The 24644-nt window shown below is 35.2% G+C and overlaps 1 protein-coding gene across 6 annotated transcripts in view; it reads left to right on the top strand.

Moving 5' to 3' along the window:
- The window catches only part of Zdhhc21 (zinc finger, DHHC-type containing 21), a 121384-nt gene that overhangs the window by 58100 nt on the left and 38640 nt on the right, over nucleotides 1–24644 (top strand). For 2 of the 6 annotated variants that reach the window (XM_013020805.1, XM_013020804.1), the window contains exons 8-9: nucleotides 3911–3954; nucleotides 4488–6438. The exons of the other annotated variants lie outside the window; for them this stretch is intronic. In XM_013020805.1, the coding sequence (XP_012876259.1) occupies nucleotides 3911–3954; nucleotides 4488–4620 (177 nt within the window). In that variant the 3' untranslated portion in view covers nucleotides 4621–6438. Of the gene's footprint in view, nucleotides 1–3910; nucleotides 3955–4487; nucleotides 6439–24644 lie in introns of those variants that run through there. 6 annotated transcript variants of the gene reach the window in all.

Below are 24644 nucleotides of genomic sequence, written 5' to 3'. Positions count from 1 at the left end.
TTCCTTCCTTCCTTCCTTCCTTCCTTCCTTCCTTCCTTCCTTCCTTCCTTCCTTCCTTCCTTCCTTCCTTCCTTCCTTGTTTTCTTCCTTCCTTGCTTTCTTGCTTCCTTGCATTCTTTCTGCAGTATTGGGGTTTGAACTTGCTCTGTAGGCTCCAGCCCTGTTTTGCATAGGTTATTTTTTGAAATACGATCTTCCACTCTTACCCTTGCCTGGGTGCACACCTGTACAAAGTTCCCTCTGTTTTAAGCTTCCCTTAACAAGCCGGGATGACAGGTGTCCACCACTGCACCCAGTTATTGGTTGAGAAGGTGTCTCTTTAGTATGACCTGGCTAGTTCAGGAAGATTGAGACCTTCCTGAACTCAGCCTCCCAAGTAGCTAGGATTATAGGCATGCACCCTCAACTGTTCATGGATGTATAATTGTTAGGTGTGACAGAGCATTCTGTAGCATTTTTTTTCTTCCCTTATGATAGCATATGTGGCAAAGTGTCTCTTGGTAGGACCATTTGGGTGGATTGAATCATTAGCTGTATATGCAAAGAGGGTGGTTCTCAGGCCTATTAGGAAACTTCTGCTGGTAAATTCTTGCTCTTCGGCATTCCTCTCCAACCTCTGGCCAATGATACATCTCTCTTCTATTAGGAGCTGTTTCTTTCATTCCAGGAATAATCTTATTAGTTGAGGGTAAGGTTTTATTTGATAGTAAAAGATATTCTCTAGACTGGATGTGAAAGATTATTTCGTAGACTAGGACCATCATCAGGAGAATATTAAGTATTGATTGATGACATAGATGAGACTTATTTCTGTTAAGTCTTCCCGGTTTTAGTTCATTCTTTAAAAATAAACCCCCAAACTTCCAGTTTTTAAAATAGTGAGGCATTCTCACAGCTTGCTTAGTTACATAGATTGATGGAAGTTTTAGATATTTTGATCACCAAACCATAGCAGGCATAAGTGTATTTCTCAGGAAATAAGATACCCTACTTGCAGCAATACAGTAACTACTTTTAAGAAATCATTCCTGGAAGAATGATGTTTCTGAATAGTTATATTCAGTCTCACTCAGGTAGTATTTGTCTTACTGCTCCTTTCCTAATAGACATTAAAAGCATTGAGTCTTTTGTATTGAAAGAATGTACACCAAAATATTTAAATTGGGTATTTTAATTTTTCCAAAATGTTTCTCCTTTGTAAAATGAAACAAAATAAATCTAATTTAGTACTTGAAAATTACTTGTGGATTCATTCTTCTCAGTAAAGCAACCTCTCTCTTTCTGTCTCTCTGTCTCTGTTTACTGTCCTGTCCTGCTTATGAATGTGATAGCATGACTTGTGTTGCTTTAGTATGCTGTGTAATGTCCAACACAAAAATTTGATGACTTATTTGGATGCTCAAATATAAATTGTTTACCTTTTTCTTATACCACTATCCCAGATAGTAGAGTTTCAGAGATGAACATTTGCCATTTCAAGTGAAATAGCCTATTTTGGCCAGCTACACTAACCTTACTCATAAAGTGATAGAAAAATACCATATCCTTTGCAAGAATAACCAGCTTCCCATGATGATTTAAAAGATAGTGTACCAGTTATTTCCTAAAATGGATTCTAGAAGTGTCAAAACACTTGAAAAAAAATCTAAATTTGAAGTCTTTAAAGTTGATTCAGTGCCACAGATAAAGTTCTCAAGGCAATAGGCAGGTTGTAATTTTCTTTGTAGTAAAAGTTCTCCTTAATATCCTATAGAAATCTGATTATATAATTGATTTCCTTTTCCCAAAATAGTTCTCAGAGTTTGAATATTAACTGTGGCACTAGTTTTAGGCTATTCATATTCCCATCCTGATAGCACTTCTTGAGTTTTAGCCCATCTTTTCCTTCTTACGTTTGCACAGCTATCCTGATTGCTTTGGATCAGTCTGTCACCACTAGATTCTAAGAAACTATTAAACAAGTTCATTCATTTCCTTTACAGATGTGGAATCTGAAGCCCAGGTTTTCTCTGAGACTCTAACTAATGTTCTCATGTATTTGTTGATTATATTTTCATAAAAAGAGATATGTTTTGAGGAAATTATGCAGCAGAAACAAGGATAGTTCATTACAGATACAGTTCTCATTTAATCAGTTTTAAAGCATGGTAGGGAAACAAATATGTAGCTTTTCTGATTTTTTAAAATTATTATCTTTAAGTAGTTGTACAAAGAAGTCCCATTCTACAAAACAGTATATGAGTACAAAGAAAATATGAAGCTAATCGATAATTTCTTTACAAAAACTCTGGAAAGTATGTAAGTGAAACTGTTACTGGTTACTAGTTTGTCTAAAGTACAAAAATACGCAAGACAAGTTTAATAGAGAATAACTGGTGACTCAGCTATCATATATGAGAACTTAGTATTATGAGCCATTCATATAATGTCTCTATAAAGAGGTTTTTAAATCTGATGCATATTAGCATTGAAGAAAGTTCTGGAGACAAATTCCTACAATTTGAGTTGTAACCACAAGTATTGGCATAAATAGTTTAGATTAATAGTACCTTCCACCTTCTTTCCTATGTGAGCAAGATCTTAAGAGAGAAGAAAGAAAACTTATACAACAGTTTTGTGTATTTGAAGGAAGCACAAAGATTTGTATTGTGTTTGGTTAGTTTAAAATGTAGTATTGATTTAATTATTTAAATATTTAGTTATTTAGTTTTGTGTTGGTACTAGGGTTTAATTCCACTCAAAGATGATGCCAGTTGACCACAGATCCAATTCTGGCTTCTTTTTGGTGGCTACTTAGAAATAAGGGTTTCACAGACTTCCCTGTCCAGGATGACTTTGAATCAGGATCCTTAGATCTCAGCTTCCAAAGTAGCTAGGATTACAGGCCCGAAGTGTTTGGTTTAGAGTGTACATTTTTAGCCAGGCATAGTGGCTTGTGTTGGCAATCCTAGCTACTTGGGAGCCTGAGATCTGGAAGACTGTGGTTTGAGGCTCTCCCAAGCCAAAAGAAGTATGTTAGACTTCATCTCGACCAATAAAATACTGGGCACTGGGCACAACAAGTACATGCCTGTTATCCAGCCTGTTATAGAAAGGATAAATGAAGGATTGAGGTACAGCTTGGCTTAAGTAAAAAGAGAGACCTTAGCCAAAAAAAAGTAAAAAAGGATTATGGGTGTGGCTCAGTTGGTTGAGCGCCTGACTACAAGTGCAAGACTCTGAGTTTAAACCTTAATACCACCAAAAATGAAAAAAAATTCTAAAAAAAGATGGTACAATTTGCGAGTTGATTATTTGGATTACTTATAATAATTGGCCAATCTAATGGTCTTTTGGTTACATAGTTTAAATCAGCATTTCTAGAACTTGCCTTTTTGTTTCTCTTACACATTTGTTATTAAAAACAGTTGTATTATTAAATTGATTTTTTGATGAAAAAGAAATAGTTTTTACAAAAAAATGTTAATCTGTTAGCTTTAGTTTTCAGTAATAGTTGTTGGAATATAGCAGATTCTTAGATTACCTTGTTAAATTTTATTGTTTTCAGAAATCCAGTAGCAATGTTAGTAATCTTCTGTTTATTATTGTCTTGCAAGTCACTCTTTTTGTGTCTATTTTGTAGTGCATATTTGCTAACAGTTGAGTTGAAAATAAGTACTAAACTTTTAAAAGAATTTTTGAAAAAGCAAGTGTGGTAAATGCAATGCTAAATCCCACAATTTTTGGTGAGGTTTTGTATTTGGGAATTTTGGGGAATAATATATTAATTTTTTTCCCCAAATGGAACTTCAGTGAATGTAAATAACCTAAAATTCTTAAAGATAGAATATCCTGAAGATTCATAATCATAAAATATCAAAACTTGATAGCTTGTTATATCTGAGTATATATTTTTTAATTTTTTTAATAGGATACAACATCTATTGAAAAGATGTCAAACTGTTGTGAAGAAATGTAAGTATAAAAATGAAGTATGTGATTTTTTTCCATTTTAAAATGGAAACAGCTATGTGCATCTACTGGAAAGATAACACAATGCTGGCTTTTTATTGGTGCCTTGCTTGAGGCCTGAGCTAGAAGCATACATACCCCAGTCTTACCAAAGGGGGTCTTCTAGACATAGTTTTTAAACTAAGTAAGGACTAACTGTTCTTTCTCTCTTGTCTAACTAAAGTAAGTTAAATTATTTGTCCTGAAAGTACATCAAAAGAGATTTGCTACTGTGTGGTTGACACACATTCTGTTAATCCTGAGATTCTCCTCTGCTTCAAAAGTTGTCGTAGGTTGATTGACGATGCAGATACAATATATGCTATCCAGAGTTAAAACTCAGCTGCATGCCACAGTGAAAGAAAAGCTGTATTTGTGATGCTGGGACACAATTCATCAGAGTCCAGTAATGGATCCCCAGCCAACCTGTATTGTTTTAGCTGACTGAAGTGCACCATGGGAGTGCTGTCTTTCACTAATAATGCTGTCTTCTGTAGATCGAGGCCTCGAAAGCCATGGCAGCAGACCTTCTCAGAAGTTTTTGGCACTCGTTGGAAGATCCTGTGGTTCATTCCTTTCAGGCAGAGGCAACCACTGCGAGTTCCCTACCACTTTGCCAATCACGTCTAAACAGATGGATGGTGGGCACAGATGGGTCCTCCATGCTGGAAATGCGTTACAGGTTTTATGATAATAGAACTATGACAGTCTTCAAGTCAATTAAAATCCACCCTCCAATCTTAGGATCATAATGTGCCCCAGGCTTTATTTTAATAGTGATCTTGATCCTGTTGTGGTACTAATACAAGATCTATATTTAAGTTTAAAAGCATGTTTACTTTCAAATTAGCTTCCACCAGGATTTCTTTAAATGATTTTCTATTAACCGTAAAAGGCAATGATTGGGATGAAATCATTGTACATAAATTTCTTTTAGTACTGACAGTGTTGCAGATTTTAATTTATGGAAAATATCAGATGTTTATTTTTAAAAAATTAAGCAGTACTAACCAAAATCTGAGAATCAGTTCTTCAGATTTTACAACATACCTTTTTATGTGTAAATTTCCTTTTTCAAATACAAGGTAAATACTACTTCCTTTTATATGTGCTGATTTTTTTTCAATGCAGCTGAGAAGTGCCCAACAACAAAGGGCAGTGTTTTCTTAGGAGTAGCTTTCCAGTGTTTCTCCTTTTCTTTCCAACAAAACCAAAATAAAAATACCACTCAAGTAAATCACCAACTACCTATGTTACTGTAAGGAAAGATTAATTTCTCTCACATCAGTTTTCCTTTTCTCTTCCCTTTACTATTGTAATATTTGTTCCCAGGAGAAAATTTGTGAGCAGTGGGCATGTATTCCTATTTTACCTAAGATTTAATGAGCAAAGAGGGTAGAATATCTGCAATAATTCTAGTTCAGTTATATTAGAATGAATATGTTTTTAAAATGCTAGTATTACTAAATAATATGTGATGTACAGCATAAAGAAGAATATTGTGCTTTTAAAATGTATATACTTTTCACTTTTGTCTACTAGTAAATCTAAAATTATGCACTGAAGGTTTATACATAACAGAAACTGGCCAACTCATATTGAAATTTTATTAATAGAAAGTTACTAGTAAAAGTAAGTGACTAATTTTCAGGTTTTGAAAACTCAAACTGAAGTTAAATTTCTATTCAGCTATAATTCTCATTGTGATAGAGACCTTTTATTAGAAGCTGATGTTAGAAAATGACCTTAACCTAAGGAAATATTATTATCTATCTCATTAGCCTTACACAGATTTAAATTGCTGACAGTGATGGTCTCTTGGAAAGTATATAGAACATTTGTGTGAAAAGACATTTAGATATGCTTTGGAAAAATACCAGATTTTAATTTTTTCATTAGAATACTGCAAACCCATATATGTTGTAAAATTTTATGTACATTCCATCTTTACCCTGAAAAGATTGAGCCTATTGTTCTTGAACTATATTCATAATTTTATTGTATTTTTGAAAGTAAGGAATCATACCTGGAAAAATAATGAGTCGAATGTTATTGTTGTCAACTGATTATACCATGGCTAGTTTTTGCAGAAACTATAAATATCCTACAAAAATACTCTAAAATACTAGACTAAGTTCACAAATATTAATACCAAGCTTTCAGATCTTAATTATGTTTTATTATTTGAAAACAGATTTAGCAGATGAAAGTATTTATTTGTGCTGATAAGATGCACAGTGTCTAATATAAGAAATATATTTATAAAGTTTAATGAAATACAAAATCAATATGTGTCTTTTAGGGAACAGAGTTGAATTTTGGGTAAACTAAATGACCAAATTTGACTAGTGACAGAACTGATAAAATTTAGCAATGTATATATAATGTAGGTAGATGTAAATTGATGGTCTTATGTTATATACTTCGTTTCATACAAGAACCTGAGAAGAATAGTAGAGCCAAGTACAGACCTCAAAAAGAGCTTTATGGACATATTTATATTTCTGCAGAAGTAGTAGCTACAGTGAAAATCAGGGAGGTCGCTTTCTCATCGTGAGAATTTGTGTTCATTTTTTTTCCTTTTTTTAGATTTAACTCTTCTAGGACAGTCTCATCTTTCTCTTTATCCTCTCTGGCCCTGATCTCTTTGTAAGAAGTTCCTCTTAAGTTGTTGGACTACAAATTAATGTACTAGACAAGTCAATCCTTATTTTGTTTGATTTGCAGAAATGCTACATATCAACATAGTTATATAAGAACCTATGTTAAAGTATATATATACATATATATATATAATTTACTCATAACCTTCAGTATTCTCAAGTTATTCTCATAGCCCTATGATAAATTTGTAATTGTTAGATTATTGGAGAGAAGCCAATTGACAGTTTCTTGGGGATTATAGTCTGGTGTTCTTTCTGCGCCCTCTTTTGGCTAATTGATGTAATTATACTGGCTCGAGAGGTTTATTGTCTCATTAGTAAATTGCATAGCCAAGGTCAGAGGTACACAAGAGTGTATGTACAAAAGTGGAAAATTTATGAAAGTGAATGTGTTACAGTTTCGGATGCTATTTATACTTCAAATGAATGGAGTGATTGCTTTGTTTACGTATATTTTAGTGCAGTTTTTACTATCAGTCACAACTTTATACTAGATCAGGATAAACGAAGCTATTTCATGTATTTTACTTTAAACCTTGCTTTGACAAATTAAATTTTAGTAGTAGACAAAGCTATTCCTTTTTAAATTATCAGTTTATTACAAATACAGAAATTGATTCTACAATAGCAAATAAGTATGTACTGTTTTATTAATTATCTAAAAATGTATATTTAATTTTTCCCTGTCAAGTTAGAATGAATTTTGAAAACTGGATCTGTTTCCCTAAATCAACAAATGATTAATTAGTAATTCTAGCTCTGTTCTTTTTGTCCTTTTTTTAACTTTCCCAGTCAGAGTATCCCAGTATCTTCAACAGCCCATTTGCCATCTATTCAGAATAACCATGAATATAACTAAAACAGTTTAGAATTTGAAAGTAATTGTTAGCAGCCAGATCACTGATATAATCTGTATATTACTTGAAATATTTATACGCTTCTCATTTAATTTTAGCAAAGTTATTTTTATTTAATTTTTTAATATCTAAAACCTTTCCATTTTATTTAAAGTTTGGCTCAATGGTGTTTTTACATTATCAAAGTCATTTACTGGGCTTCTGGAAATGAAATGGTTTTACCAGGGTATAGTCATCCTGACTGAAAAGTCAGTCATTGTTTTCTGTAAACAAAAAAGTTCATGAGCTGCATGTAAGACTCAAGACCATAGGCAAAATCAGACTGAGCTGAGATTCCAGCCAATAGTAGGCATTTAGTTAGATATCTCCTCGTACTTTGTAAGCTAGACTCAGAGTTCTTAAACATCGTTAGCTGATACTCCATTACAGTAAAAATACCATTTTGGTTAAGAGTGCAATTTTAAAATATTTGCACTTAACATAAAAGCCAGCCATTTAAAATCATAATCAACATGTAAACCTCCTTTTCAGAATTTTTTTAAACTTTTAACAGTAAAGAAACAGGGACTTTAAGGCTGGTTCAGCACATGTAGACCCTGGTCTCAGTTCCCAGTGTGGATTTAAGAAAGTGAAATAGACACCAGAAACCTACATAAAATTCAGTATAACAACTGAGTTAAAACTTCCATTAGAATTAACATGAATGCATCTTTACTGATGAAGAGGTAAATTTTCTTTTTATTTTCCCCCGGTCCTGGGGCCTGAACTCTTGGCCTGGGCACTGACCCTCAGCTCTTCAGCTCAAGGCTACAGTGCCACTTTTGGCTATTTTCTGCGTATGTGGTGCTGAGGAATCGAACCCAGGGCTTCATGCATGCAAGGCAAGCACTCTACCACTGAGCCACCTTCCCAGCCATCCCATAGATGGTAGCTGGTTCTCACTATTTGTCATCAGATTTTCAGTCACTTCAATCTAAGTGGGTACTTAGAAATACATTTTGCTCAAAAGGGTATATTGAGTCTAAATGCTGATCATGAAAGCTAAAGTGAGAATAACACTTCCGACCAGGAAGTACAAACTAATGTCTATTACACACAATTTTATGTGTGCTAGATCATGGGGCAGTTTGAATATTCTATAAAATAAAATGTTCTGTAAAATCACAACATATGTAGCGATAGTTTAATATGTTACTGATATTTATTAACTGAGATAACTAGCTTCTCTCTAGGCTTTCTCTATTCTCAGTACTTCTTCAGTGCTTCCGGTATCAATTGCTTACCTAGCTCAAGTTTACTATAGTTACTCCATTAAGTAAGTTTTATATTACTTCTGATATGCAGATATATCTAGAATTACTAATAAAATTAAGTAGTTTACAAATAGATACAAATATTAGATTTTCATCCAACTCTATTATTGCTTTTAATATAAGTATTAACAAACGTAGTTGGTAAGTCATGTATATTCAGTATGTCCTGCTTGCTTATATTACTAACCACATAATTAATGAATGGCATATTCTTGAGTGCCCACATTTGTTGACTTTCATTGTTGGAATCATCATCTGAATTTATAAATCAAAAATTTTAGTGTGTTTTTTTCATTTTTAATTGAATTCTAGAATATCTTAGAATAGAATTTGAGAAAGTGTTAGAACCTACTTGCTTGAAGTATTTTGTACAAATAATATTTACTGTCTATTTAGCATTTCTGCTACATTTGGGGTAATGATGGTTAGCTTTAGGAAAATGACTTTTCTCACATTTCTTTCCTATCATATTGCAGTTTAAAAAAAGCACTCCATTATCTGTTTTTTCAGATGTTGCAATACTACCCACTAATGCTAAATTTAAACAGAAATAACAATGATATTTGAAATTGGTATTACAGGTATTACTGATTTTTCCATATCATATTTTTTTACTTTTCTACATCCTTTTTCCTTTGTCCACTCTTAGAGAACCGGTACAGATGAGTAGTATGTAACCAGAGAATTGGATTAGTAGAGTAGAAAAAGTTCAAAAGATGAGGAGAAGGCTAAAAAGCATGGATAATCAACGTCCCAGCAGCAGAGTTGACAGGAAACAGCTGCTGTGAGCTGAGCATTCCCTTCCTGTAGTCATTGTAGCTTCATCTCTTGTCAATACATACTGTATTGCTGTAAGTTGTTCCTACATGTAAGCATTTAGTTTTATTTTTTAAATCTTAAGTCATATTCTTTTTTTCCCAGTTGGTCAGATTTCTTTAAGAAATTATTTTAATTTTAAGTAAATAATTGTGTAGTATATGTTAACATACAATATCAAAAGTGATGTGAAAAATGCAGCTATTTGATGCGGAGGAGAGAAATGAGGTTACCTCTAGGAACTTTCTAGGAGTCTCTTTACAAAAGAGAGAACACTGTTAAAGAGTATTTGTGCCAGAGGAAACATTCATATGTAAAGATGGCTTATACTTTAATATTTGGAATCGTTTTGAATGCTTGAGGCCTCAGAACTGTTCACTATTGTCACTTTGAATTAAATTGTTACACATAAATGTAGTGCTTATGGACCCTGCTGATTTTGATATTAATAGCTTTATATATAAACAAAGGTGTAGACAAAACATCAACAACAAAAGGTGTTTCTTTCTTGTGGTTTTACTCACCTGTTAGACTTAATACAGGGTTGAATTGTTTGTAGGCTGTTCACTAAAGGAAAAATGTCTGCTTATCGCGAGTTCTGCATTCTTGCCAGTGTGTGCATAGGTGACATTTTTATCCACTGGTGCCTGAAGTTAGTGATTTATAACCTCAACAACTAAAACATCCTGGTGCTATTCACTTTAGCATAGAGTGACAATTTTAATTCCTGTACCAAAGAGTTCATTTTCTTCTCACATCTTTTGTGTTTTAAAGAAGCAAATGGTACTAAAAACAGCTTGATGATCAGCTCTTAATATTTTGCATCTGCTGCCTCAGTTTAATTAGTTATAAGTGTCTCTTATTTGTACTGAATTTGAAAAATCAGTTTTGGTAGGTTAGTTTGGACTTTAGATTTGTAGCTTAATATATATAGCTTGGCTACTTTCAAGAGTAATTTAATAGACTGAAATTACAAAAGATAATTGAAGCACTTTCATAAGAAATTTTCATTTGTATTTCTGCTGCAATGAAAAAAATAACATCTCAACGTTTATTTCTATAAATGAGCTGTATAACTTATAGGGCACTATTAAGGACTACTGAAACACAATGCTAAAATGGAGGTTTAGTAATGGTTCAGTTTGATTACAAATCAAGAATTCATGATCTCTATGTGTACAAATCTTCAGTGACTTTAAAGAATGATATTGCTTTTGTCTGTTTTGAAGATAAAGGTAAAATGAAAGAAACTTTAATATCTACACTTCCCCAATGGGAAATACAAATGTACCCTGATTTAAGCAAAACTGCTAATTGAACATTGAACTTTATTTAAAAAAAACAGAAATGAAAAGAATGTCTGGATATTATAATCACTTTACCTGAAAATTTGGATTTAGATTATTTTAAAGTCTAATTTTGCTTAGTGATTCATTTTACAAAAGTGGAGGAAGTTACCCCTTAAGTGTAATTGTCCAGTTGTGATTTTGCTATCTATATAATTCTTCTTTCTAAATTCTAAAAAAAAATACTCATTTATTGTTCCTAAAAGTGCAGCTGAAATGCTTGATCATTCTGGCAAGAAGATAACATATATTGGAAAAGTAGATAATCACATTTGAAATGTTTTTTTCATTACTGATTATTAAAATCAATCCCTTCTTGAATGTATATATAATATATGGTTTTGCAGTGAATTCTGAATGGAAAAAAGAATCATGACTTGAAACATGATTTCAAGTTGATATGTAGGTATCTAGATCAACATGTTAAAGGTGAAAGTAAAATTTAAAAACAAGATGGAGTGAAGCAACATTATGTTTCTTTAATTTGTAAACAATATTCCCTGAATTACGTTGCCACTGAATTGGCTCTGGATAATTTCACTAGTTTATCCATCATTTAAATTAGTGTGTCTGAATGTTGTTATTTTTCAGAGTTAGAGAAATCACTACTACTTACCATGTTCCAGTAGCATATTTAAAAAAGAGAATATTGAAAAGTAAAAACACACATACCTTAGCATAGGTAGAAAGAAAGCAATGGACAATACCAGAGGAAATACTTTTATACCCAGAGATACTCAGACAGTGCTCAGACAAATGAGTTGCAAGTCTGACATGAGAGGAAAAAGATAAGCTCTTGGGAGGAGAGTACACATGGATGGTACTGTAAGCATATTTTATGTCCTTCGAGTTAGTATTTTTTACAAATTGCTAATTTAGTAAATAGACAAAATCTATGTTATTTTGAGGCCCCTCATATTCTGTACCAGATTTTGTCAAGCATTATATCCCTAAAATTAAAGACCTTTCTATATTTTAATAATGGTCTGTTTTGAGTGCCATATGAAAATCCCATGTTTACACTTGCCTGCCCTCCCCCCTTTCTTGCGAAGTACATACTATGTGTACATCTGGAGGCCATTTTCCTGCATTGTCTACTGATTTTGTCTTCTTCCTCAAGAGAGTTAAAAAAGTATCACTAATATTTCTAGTGCTAATGCTCATAAGGAAGACAGTAGTTGAGTGAGTTTAGAATAGATTAGAGAGGAAGATGGATGAAAGTGGTAGGTGGGAAGGGAGCTATGTGTTGGAGTATACTTATTCTAATAAAAAGTCTACACTGGTTATTAAAATGAAAACAAACCATGCATCTACCTTAAGAACCTTGTTTTTTTAAGTTATTTTAGTGATTTGGTTTTATTCATTTGATATTCTATTTTCTTTGCAGATTGTTTTTAATTTAAATTGTGGAATTTTACTTCTCTTCAAATGTATTATGTACTGTATTTTTAGAAATCTTATTTTTAATAAATATTTTTTAAAAACAGGTTTTTGTCTCTATACCCCTTATTTATTATACTACTAATTATGGTAAATGTGGTTTATTTTTCAGCTTTATGCAATTTGGATAGGTATTCATAATTAGTGACCCTAGGCTACTGTTACATCACAATCACAGGATTCTAAGTATTTAGGAAAAACTCAATGTACATCTTGGAGTTGAAATTACATAGATAATATTTTAGAGAGGACCTAGATAGCCACATTATTTATTTATTATTGTACCAAAGACTATTTTATGGCAGCTGCATACTGTTATTGGTTTTCCATGAAGTCACAAATGACTTGAACTCATTTTTGAACAAATTCATCTATCCCTAGTCCACAGTTAGTTATGTTTCTTAAGTGTACAATAATACTCAGTGGCTGGCTCAGCCTGCAATTCAGACTATAACACAAATACTTCCCTTAAGGATAAGTAATCAGGGCTGGGAATGTGGCTCAGTGGTAGAGTGCTTGCCTAGCATGCATGAAGCCCTTGGTTTGATTCCTCAGTACCACAAAAAAAGAAAAAGCCAGAAATGGCTCTGTGGCTCAAGTGGTAGAGTGCTAGCTGTAAACTAAAAGCAGCTCAGGGACAGTGCCTACTGCACCCTGAGTTCAAGCTCCAGTACTGGCAAAAAAAAAAAAAAAAAATCGTACATTGGAATTAACACAAGAGGCTTAATGTATGCTTCCTATTTTGCTAAACAATACTAAAAATATGCTCAAGAGCAAGATTTTACTGAAGCATCAAGGGCATCATTAAGTGAAACAAAACTTGCCACTTTTTAATTTTTCTTTTTTAAGAAGAAAATAATAATAACAAGACCAGTCTTTTTAAAAAGACCAGTCTTAAAAAGACTGGTCTTAAACTTGTTATATAGCGCAGACTAATCTTAAACTTAGAAGCCTCAGCATTCTCTACATAAATTATAGGTATGCACTAGCATGCCTGGACTTCTGTCACTTGTGTGTGTGCACATGTGTGCATGCCAATACTGAGGCTGAACTCGAGGCATCAAGTTCTTAGATTTTTCCCTTACAACTAATGCTCTACCACAGCTAATTGTCTGGGTTGGTATTTTGGTAGATAAATGGATATAGACGTCTCAAGGAGTCTGTTCAGGCTGCCTCTGAACCTCTATCTTCAGCTGTCATCCTTCTTGGTAGTTAGGATATAGTTACTTTGTCATCTTTCTGAAGCGAGATTTATTTGAATCTAGTTAATTTAATTGTGTATGGGGCAAACAATAGAGAGAGTTGGAAACAGAAAAATACACATTTGAAACTTGATTTCATTTGCTTCCTATTTGATTTAATAAAAACGAAACATTAAAAGGGAATATATATATATATATATATATATATATATATATATTCATGCATTCCAGCTTTTGAACACTAAAAATATAGTGTCCTTATGGACATTATTTAGCTTGTTGTAAAGAGACAAAACTAAAAGTGCGTGATAGCATAGGATGACTGAAAAATCATTTGAGAAGCTGCCAGATACTGTAGATGAACAAGCACATGCAAATGCTGCTCTAGGCTGACCAATTACCCATATGAGCAGCAATTATATTAGCGTGCAAGGGCAATTGGAGAGAAAATTGGACCCTGTAGACATCCAGCTGAGCAAACAGGACTGAGGAGGGATATGTGTTACTTTGAAAAGCACTGCATCTTAGCTTACTTGCAGAACTATTTGTATCAGACAGCACATTCTTTGTATATCCTTTGGATGTCTGATATTTTTTTCAAAAATATTCAAATAGCAATGTGCTTTGTGTGTTTAAAAGCCAGACTATTTAGGAAGTAGGAGAGTTGGAATATACAACTCTAAACATATACATGTTATCTCCAAGAAATCTATAAAACCTTTTAAATGCAGAGGGAAGTATCCTAACAATGATCTTGGTGATGATTTCTTGGAGATAAGTGTCCTTGGTTGTAAGTTTGACTGAAAAATCATCTGGACATTTATCCTTTTATTACTGAAATTTATGTTTGTAAGCTAGATAGGTTCCCTGGATTATATTTGCAGTGATTCTTGGCAAGAACTGAATAGTTGAGGATATAAAATGACACGGAGAATTTATAGTTGACATTTGAAATATGGATGGGAAACCATTGAATAGGTATTGATCATCAGGTTAATGAAATTTAATTCTGTAAGTTGGATAAGCTTAGCAGCTGTAGGTCAAATACTTCGTTCAGTTCAACAGGCTCAGAAGAATACTTCATGTGGAAATGATCTATATTGAGCTTGGGGGGTGGGGATGGTAAACTTGTCTGACATAGTTCTTGAATATTTAAAACATTTCAAATATTCTCAGTACAGAAAAGTGCCCAGAGTGTAGAATAATACCAATCCATTCAAGTAGTACTGTGAAATGTTCAGTTTTTACCATTTATTTTTTTATAAAACCTAAAAACTTAAACCTTTTAAAATGTAGAGGAAAGCTTTCCTACCAGTCATCTTTGTGATGATTTCTTGGAGATAACCCCAATGGCATAACTACACAAGCAAATAGAGGCAGATGGGACTGAGTCAAAGGAGCTTCTACACAACCAAGAAAACAGTGAGTTAGCAGCTTGAAACTGGGAGCAATATTTTCAAACTGTCTGCTAAGTGTTAATAATGAAAATACATTAAGTCCTACAGCGCAATTGCAAAAAAAAAAACAACAACTGGAATTTTGCATCTGTATCCTAAATACATCATTTTCTTCCCAAGAGGCAGCCACTATCCTAAGCTCTTATATATTATTTTCATGGGTATTTCTTGTGCTTCTGTTGTGTATGTAAGATTCATGAGCTATACTATTTTAAATTTTTACATGAATATTTTATACTTTTCCTTCACAACTTCTTTACTCAGCATTTAACTTTAAAATCACCATCTTTACTCATGAAAATCTGGTTCATTCATTGTAATTTTACCAAGTTGTTGTTTGGATAAATCATAGTTGATGTGTTTATTCAGAGTGGGTTGCATTTTTTTGTTGTTAAAACTTGTTTAAATGTGCACGAGTACACATAGTGAACAGTACAATAAAAGTCCAATAGTGAATATATGGTATATGTATATCTTTACAAGGTAATTCCCAAATTGTTCTTCAAACTGGCAAACCAACCTGTACTTCAACCAACATTTGTATGGCTACATTTACTTCATATACTCACTAATCCTTAATGTTATTGTAAAAATTATTTCTCCAACCTTTTTTTGTGTGCGTGCTGGGCACGTGGGCTGGACTGGGCTCTTGCGTGGCTTTTTTCACAAAGCTATCCCTCTAGTACGTGAGCCACACTTCTACTTGTCTTTTTACAAGTTAATTGGAGATAAGAGTCTCAAGAATCATTCTGTCCAGGCTGGCTTTGAACCATTATACTCAAATGTTAGCCTCCTGAGTAGCTAGGATGGTAAGTGTGAGCCACCGGTGCCCAACCACAACCTAACTATGTGTATTTTATTCCTAAATCATCCGTCAATCTGATCATTTACCAGGAATCTGGTAATATTATTTTCTGCAAAAGTGTTTGTAAATATCAAGAGAAAGAATAAATGAAATATGATTCTAAGAATTCAATAATTCATTAATGAAATTAGCATTTAACTATAAATACAAAGAAAAAAGTATGTTGAGTTTGCCAAAGATAAACTAACACTACAGAGATCTTAAGTTTCATCTACTACTTAAAAGTTTGGGTCAACTGAATTGTGTTTATTCCTTAATAGCTGTAATTCCCTCATCTTATGTTTCAGAAGTTGGATTGAAAATTATAAAGTCCAAATTGAAATGAGTAACTATTTGTCCATTGAGACCTTTCATATTCTATTTATCTGGCACATTAAGATTAGTTCAACACTTTATGTATTACTTGAGTGAATTAGCAGGCACTGGTTGCTTTTTTTTTTATAAATGGAATTGGATTCAAATCTTTAATGTTCAGATATTCTTTCTACTGTGGATTCATAGAAATTAAAAAATCAGTGAGGAAAATTTCAGAACATTTTTATTTATTATGTTCTTCTATCAGGTTTGAAGTGTGTTATTTACTTCTAGTGATTATTGTCAATGTCAAGAAACAATCACCTATATTTTCCAGAATTTTACAAATTACGTGGTGTGTTTCTATTTTCTGGTTATGTTTTGTTTTGGAGGATAAGCATTTTTAAAATGTATTATTTTGAAGTAGTTGTGCAAAGGGGTTGCCATTCAACAAAACATTTTATAAATACAAAGCATCTTGGTAAGGGTCACTCCTTTGAACATTCTAGCCCTCCCTCCCAATCCTTCCTTCCCTTGCTTTTCTTAATTTTGGATATGCGTTCATATTTGACTGAAGTTCCATCCCCCTGCCCCAACTTTCTCTTCATCTATTCCTCTCTTGACCACACCTCAACCCTTTCTAGTAGACATTTCCTCATGGCTTAGACTTTCTAAAGAATTACAAGAGTTCCCCCCCCTCCACCCCACACACGCTGCCCTGAATCTACCATATTTCAGTTTTTGTGTACATTTGGATGCCTCCTCAAGTATTTACCAGCTTCCACATATGAGAGGAAACATGTAACTTTTGTCTCTCTGGGCCTGACTTCACAACATAGTTTTTTCCAGGTTCTTCCATTTCTTGTAAATGATGCAATACTTTTTTTCTTTTTTAAATGGATGAGTAAAATTTCATTGTGTACATATACCACATTTTCTTGATCCATTTGCCCTTGGAGGAGCATGTGGGCTGATTCCATGTCTTGGCTATGGTGAGTAATTCTGCAGTGAACATGGTTGTGCTAGTGTCTTTAGAATGTCTCTTCATACCCAGGAAAAAAAATGCTTTGCTTCCATATTCTTTTTATTGTGAAAATACTGTAGAAAGGGGTTACAATTACATGGACAAGATAATGAGTCCATTTCTTATCAAGCATTGAAGCCTCCTCCTTTGTTTCCCCTTCCCATCCCTTAACATCCTCCCCTCCCCCGTACCCCCCACCAAAGTTGTAAAGTTCGTTTTTCGACATAATGACTTGTGCATCTCATTGTTGCAATGGGTCCTCCTGTATCCCTGTTGTAACGATTTGTTTTTTCCCTTCCCTTCCACATATACCAACATCATATATAGTGAAAGCAGCGGTTATACCATGGGGGAGGGACATACAAAGCAACAAAGACATAATCTTATACATATGTTAGAAACAATTGCATGAAGATCTCTCTCTCTCTCTCTCTTTTGTCAGTCGTGGGGCTTGAGCTCTAGGCTTGGGAGCTGTCCCTGAGCAATTCAGCTCAAGGCTCATGTTCTACCACTTGATTTGTTTCCATATTCTATAGAATGGTTTTAGTATAGGAGGAAGAGATTCAAGATGACGACCCTCTCACAGGCAGTCCCATTATGCGTGTCTCTGACCAAACTAAGATCTAGGGTCACAGCACACACTTTACCTCAAGTGACCCACTCCAATCAAACTCTAAATACCTAAAGACTTCTACTACAAGAGGAATACCCTTGTAGTAGAAGGGTATTTTACTACAAGGGAAACAAGAAAGGCGAAAGAGAAACAGTGAGTGGGACCCTGCTGCTGAGATTTTCTGCAGATTTCAAGCAGAGAGCATCCAAAAGCTGAAGAAAGCACTCAACCCCAGACCTGCGGAGGGAAACAGGTGAGCCTGGCTCTAACCCACCTGCTGGGCAGATATGGAGGAGGAGAGGCCTCAGCAAACACTGCTATTGCAACCACCAGAAATTGGCCCCAAAAGTCGCGGGTACCAACGGGGCACCCTGCCAGGATGCGCTCCTTCCCTGCCAACACTGGCGCCCACCCTGGGCTCCCACCACCCCTGCACAAGGCAGGCCTGTGCCTGCACCGCCACTTCCAGCACAGTCCAGAGCTGCTGTGGATGGCACCACCCGCCGAACTAGGGGGGTCCTGCCCGGGCCTCCACTGCAGCTCGAAGCTGCTTGTAGCCGCTCCACCCAGCACCGCCCCTGCAGCCACTGCCCACCGCCAATGCCCACCGCAGCCCCCGGTCCCAAGTTCTACCTGGTCCAAAAAGTGGCCGGCAGAGCGAGACCCTGCAGCTGCTGCAGGCGCCAACCCTCCCACCTGGTCCTGCTGACACCCAGACCCTCCCACTGAGAACCCGCCAACACCATCCTGGCCACCACAACACATGCTTTGTGGTCCAGCGCATCTCCAGCTACAGATCTTGTCAGTAACCCAATTGGGTCCAATTCTCTGTAGGGTCCCAAAACCCTCTGACCCAAGCCCCTGCCCAAAAGGAAGGGATCACATCAGAAGTGAACACAGATCGAGGGTCTGTTCCTAAACCTCCTGTGGCTACCTGGGGAAAGACTGGGAACACAACTCCACGCCTGTGATAACAAACTACAAATCCCAATCCCCCCAACTCCCTGCCATCAGGGATTCTAGGTAGCAGTCACCTTCCCTTGTCAAAAGGCCAGCTGGATCCAACCAAGCCACAAGGAAAACAGACTATTGCAAGATAAACAAGATTTTATCAGGAATCGTCTTAGAGGACCACTGGAGACTCAAGCTCCCCCAAACAAGCTGGAAAATTCTTTAGGTTTTTTTTATGTTTGTTTGTTGTTTGTTTTTGTTGTGTTCTTAGGAGCTGCTATTTTACTTGTCTATTTTTCACTTACTTAGTTCTTTCTTCCACTTTTCAATTTCCTAATTTATTTTTTTCTCTCCTTCCTCTTTGTTCTCTCCACATTGTACTACTACTCTGTCAGTGCTAACCTGTTTAATTCTATACACAAGGTAAGGCCTTCTATATATGTAAACATAATTATAGGAATTAACCAACTTTCCAATACTCTTTTAATAAAACTTTTTCTAATAGCAATTCTCCCAAATTACATAATATATAATTTCTTTTCTTATTTTCATCTAGATTTCTAAGCTGTTCCTTACATAATCTTTCTACAAATTATTTTCTACTTCTTACACTCTGAAACAAGGTCTCTATTCTCTCCCTACTACACATCTCTCCTCTAAGCTATTCTTATCCCTCTACTATCATTATACCCAATTTTTCTTCTTAATTTAAACATATCTCCAATCCTAACTCTTCTCTTCTCCATTGATCCCTAATGCTTTATATCTGAGCCAACTTGCTGTTGGTTCCATTTTGACTGAATACAAGGGCCCATCTTGTTAACCCTAAGGTGAAGACTACTTAACAGCCAAACCCAGATTCTCACAAGTTACAACTATACATAATTTCCACCCTGGAACCACAACATTCCTTTCCAAGCAAAGAAAAAGAGAGCTAAATAGGGAAACACCTACCCACAATTTTGAAAGCCTAAATTCTGTACATCTACATGACACTGGGTTGGTTCCTGCCCTAAAAGACTGTCCTACTGCCGTACTGGAGTGGCTCTTGTCTCCAAATACTGCAGAAAAGCAAGATACATGGCCAATCAACTAACCCCAACTCCATCTCCACATAAACAAGCTATAGAGCAGTCCCAGAATGACCTAGAGGATAATGCTAAAGATATTTTAAAAGCAAGGCTGGTAAATCTGCTGAATGAAAAGTTAGACACCCTGAATAGGGCTATAAGAGTACGTGACAAAGACAAAGACAACCAGAAACTAATAGACAACTTCATAGCCTCCACAAATAAAAAGATAAAGGAACTCCAACAACAGGAGAGAGTCCAATGAAAAGATAGGAACCTAGTTAAAGGAGTGGAAAGACAAGTCTGAGAACCAACTCCAGGAGGTAAGGCAATCTATTCAAGACTTAAAATCCAAATAAAGAGCTGGCCACCATTAACAAAGACAAGCAAGAAGGAAGGGAGATAAATAGCAAAGTAAAAAGCCTTGAAAGCAGAATGGAAGAAGCAGAAGTCAGAATCTCTGAGGCAGAAGATAGACTCCGTAGAGAAAGAGTACACAGATACTCAAAACCAAGAAGCATGACAGATCACTTCAGGAAATACAGGATACATTCAGAAAGCCTAATTTGAGACTAATAAGTTTTGAGGAGAGCATGAAGAGGGAAGCCAATGGATTAGGAAATATATTCAGCAGAATCCTAGCAGAGAACTTCCCAAATATACAAAAGGACAGGCCCATCCAGATACAAGAAGCTTTTAGAACCCCAAATAGACCAGATCAGAATAGGACATACCACTGCCACATGATAGTCTGTACAGGATTAGTAGAAACCAAGGAAAGAATTATTAAAGCCACCAGGAAGAAGAGAACAATCGCCTATAAAGGTAAGCCAATCAGAACAACCTCAGACTTCTCAGCAGAGAGCATGAAAGCAAGGATGACCTGGAAAGAAGTATACCATGCCCTAGAGACAAATAACTACCAACCAAGACTAATTTACCCAGCTAAGCTGTCATTCATAGCAGAAGGACAAATAGAAACCTCCTACAGTAAGGACAAACTGAAACAATATATTGCTACCAAACCAGCTTTAAAAAATCATCAAAGACATTCTACACATAGAAAACCAACAAGAATGGGATGTTGGCAGTAAAACTGCCCACAAAGAACTATGTAATCACAGCAAGAACAGACAAGGCACAGCCTCCTTCAAAAAATGGATAAAAAGGCAGGAATAGACAAACACTTCTCAGTCCTAACTCTCAATATTAAAGGACTTAATTCTCCAATTAGGCACTATAGATTGTCTAGTTGGATCAAAAAGCAAGATCCTTTTATCTGCTGTCTTCAAGAGACACACCTTTCCCACAAAAAAAAAAAATTCTGAAAGTGAAAGGCTGGAATAAAATCTACCAAGCAAACAGCCCCCATAAACAGGCAGGAGTCTGAATCCTAATATCAGATAAAAATAGACTTCAAGTTAAATCAAGGAGAAGAGATATGGAGGTCATTACATACTAATTAAGGGAATCTCTCCTTCAGGAGGATATTACAATTCTAAATATCTAGTCATCAAATAATGGAGCACCCAAGTTTATCCAAAAAACACTACCTCAAATCACAAAGTTTATCCAAAAAACACTACTTTACCTCAAATCACACATAGATCCAAAGACATTAATTGTTGGGGTCTTTAATACACCACTATCCCAGCTGTATAGCTCAACCCGGCAAAAACTCAAAAGAGAAACCTCAGATCTAAACAACTGCATAGATCAACTAGACTTAACAGACACCTACTGAATATTTCATCCAGCAGCATCAGATTATATGGTCTTCTCAGCAACACACAGAACATTCTCTAAAATTCTAGGTCATAAGGCAAATTTGTCCAAATTCAGAAACATTGAAATTATGCTCTGCATTCTCTCAGATGACAAGGGAATAAAATTAGAATCCAACACCAAAAGCCACCAAAGAAAATCCTGTAACACATGGAAGATGAACAACACACTGGTGAACCTCCAGTGAGTCATGGAAGAGAATAGAAAGGAAATTCAAATATTCATGATATTTAACAAAAATGAACACACAAATTACCAGCTCCTCTGGGACACAGCAAAGGCAGTACTAAGAGGCAAGTTTATAGCTCTGAGTTCCTACATCAACAAATTGGAGAGATCTGAAACTGACAATTTAACAAGGCACTGAAGCTCCTTGAAAAAGAACAACAAGGTAAGTCCCAATCCAGTAGGTAGATACAAATAATTAAAATTAAATCAGAATTAAATGAATAAGAGTCCAAAAAACATAGAAAGAATCAAGAAAACAAAGAGGTGGTTCTTCAAAAAAATTAACAAAATTGACAGACCCTTAGCAAGTCTTATCAGAAAAAAAGAGAACACACTCAAATAAACTGAGAGACTAGAATGGAAACATCACTACAGAAACAACCAAGATTCAGAACATTATAAGGGAATACTTCTCAAACCTTTATGCTAATAAGTTTGAGCATCTGGAAGAAATGGATGAATTTCTAGCAAATATTGACATGCCCAAACTAAACCAAGATGATTTAAATCAACTTAACAGACCCATATCAAGCATTGAAATAGAAACAGCAATAAGAGACCTCCCACCCAAGAAAAGCCCAGGATGAGATGGATTTACAGCTGAATTCTACAAGGCCTTCAAGGCAGAACTGACACCAATACTCCTCCAACTCTTCAATGAAACTGAAAGTGAAAGTTCACTACCAAATTCTATGAACCCATCATATCCCTTATCTAAAAACTAGGCAGGGACTCATCAAAGAAAGAAAACTATAGACCCATTTCTTTGATGAACATCAATGTAAAACTTCTCAACAAAACTTTGGCCAATCGACTTTAACAACTCATCAAAAAATCATACACAATGATCAAACAGGATTAATTTCAGGGATGCAAAGCTGGATCAATATATGCAAATCAATCAATATAACTCATCACATCAACAATAGCTAGGATAAGAACCACATGATTATCTCAATAGATGCAGAAAAAGCATTTGACAAGATCCAACACCCCTTTATGATGAAAGCTCTGGAAAAACTAGGAATCCTTGGAACATTCCTTAATATAATAAGGGCTGTGTATGACAAACCTACAGCCATCATTATACTTAATGGCAAAAGTCTAAAGCCATTTCCTCTAAACTCAGGAATGAGACAAGGATGTCCACTTCCCCTCCACTTCAATTTAGTATTAGAATGACTAGTTACATCAATAAGACAAGATGCAAATGTAAAGGGGATCCAAATAGGGAAGGATGAAGTAAAACACTCCCTCTTTGAAGATGACATGATCTCATGTTTAAAGAACTCCATGGACTCCACTCCAAAATTATTCGAGCTTATTCGAAACTTTGGCAAAGTAGAATGGTATAAAATTAACCCTCAAAATTCAATGGCTTTTCTATATGCTAACAATGAGAATAGCGTGGCTGAAATCAGGAAGGCAACTCTTTTTTTAATAGTCCCACAAAAAATAAAACGCCTAGGAGTTAACTAAAGAAGTAAAGGGCCTCTATGAGAAAACTTTAAAAACCTGAAAAAGGAAATTAAAGCAGAACTAAGGAAGTGGAAAAACTTCCCACGCTCCTGGATTGGGAGGATTATTATCGTAAAAATGGCAAAACTGCCAAAGGCTATCTACAAATTCAATGCTATACCTATCACTATCCCAACCTCATTCTTCAAGGAAATAGAAGCAGCAATACAAAAATTCATATGAAACAATAAAAGATCCTGAATAGCAAAAACAATTGTTAGCGAAATAACAGTGCTGGAGGAATATCAATACCAAACTTCAAACTCTACTACAAAGCCATAGTAATCAAAACAGCTTGGAACTGGCACAAGAACAGACCTAAGGACCAATAGAATAGAACTGAAGACCCAGAAATGAACCCAGAGACCTCTAGCCACCTAATCTTCAATAAGAGAGCTAAAAAATTAGAATGGAAGAAAGACAGCCTCATCAGTAAATGGTGCTGGCAAAATTGGTTAAACACTTGTAGAAAATTAAAGCTAGATCATTATATATCACCCTGCACCAAAATCAACTCAAAATGGATCAAGACCTCAAAGTCAAAGCAGACATCCTGAAAACATTACAGGAAAGAATAGTAGAAACCCTAGGTCTCCTTGGCACAGGCCAAAATTTTCTTAATAGAGACCCAGAAACACAACAAATCAAAGAAAGGTTGGACAAATGGGATTGCCTGAAACTGCAGAGCTTCTGCATGGCAAAGGACATAGCTAGCAAGATCAATAGAAAACCCATGGATTGGGAGAAGATCTTCACTATCCATACAACAAACAAGGGCCTCATATCTAAAATATACTTAGAACTCAAAACATTAAATCCCCCAACAACAAATTCTCAAAGAAACAACCACCCGATTAATAAGTGGGCTAAAGACTTAAAGAGATTTGTTTTTCCCCTTCTCAATTTCTCTGAAGAAGAAATAAGAATGGCCAATAGACACATAAAGAAATGCTCAACCTCTCTAGCCATAAAAAAATGCAAATCAAAACAACATTGATATTCCACCTCACCCCAGTTAAAATGGCTATAATCAAGAAATCTAATAACAATAGACACTGGAGGTGATGTGTCCAAAAGGGAAGCCTACTGCATTGTTGGTGGGAGTGTAAACTTGTTCAACCATTTTGGAAAGCAGTATGGAGGTTCCTCCACATAGAGTTCCCCTATGACCCAGCAATCCCACTTTTGGGCATTTACCCAAATGATCACAAA

Source organism: Dipodomys ordii, unplaced genomic scaffold (genome assembly GCF_000151885.1).
Source record: "Dipodomys ordii isolate 6190 unplaced genomic scaffold, Dord_2.0 Scaffold53, whole genome shotgun sequence".
In the NCBI taxonomy this organism is placed as follows: Eukaryota; Metazoa; Chordata; class Mammalia; order Rodentia; family Heteromyidae; genus Dipodomys; species Dipodomys ordii.
This window is presented reverse-complemented; position numbering and strand designations above follow the sequence as displayed.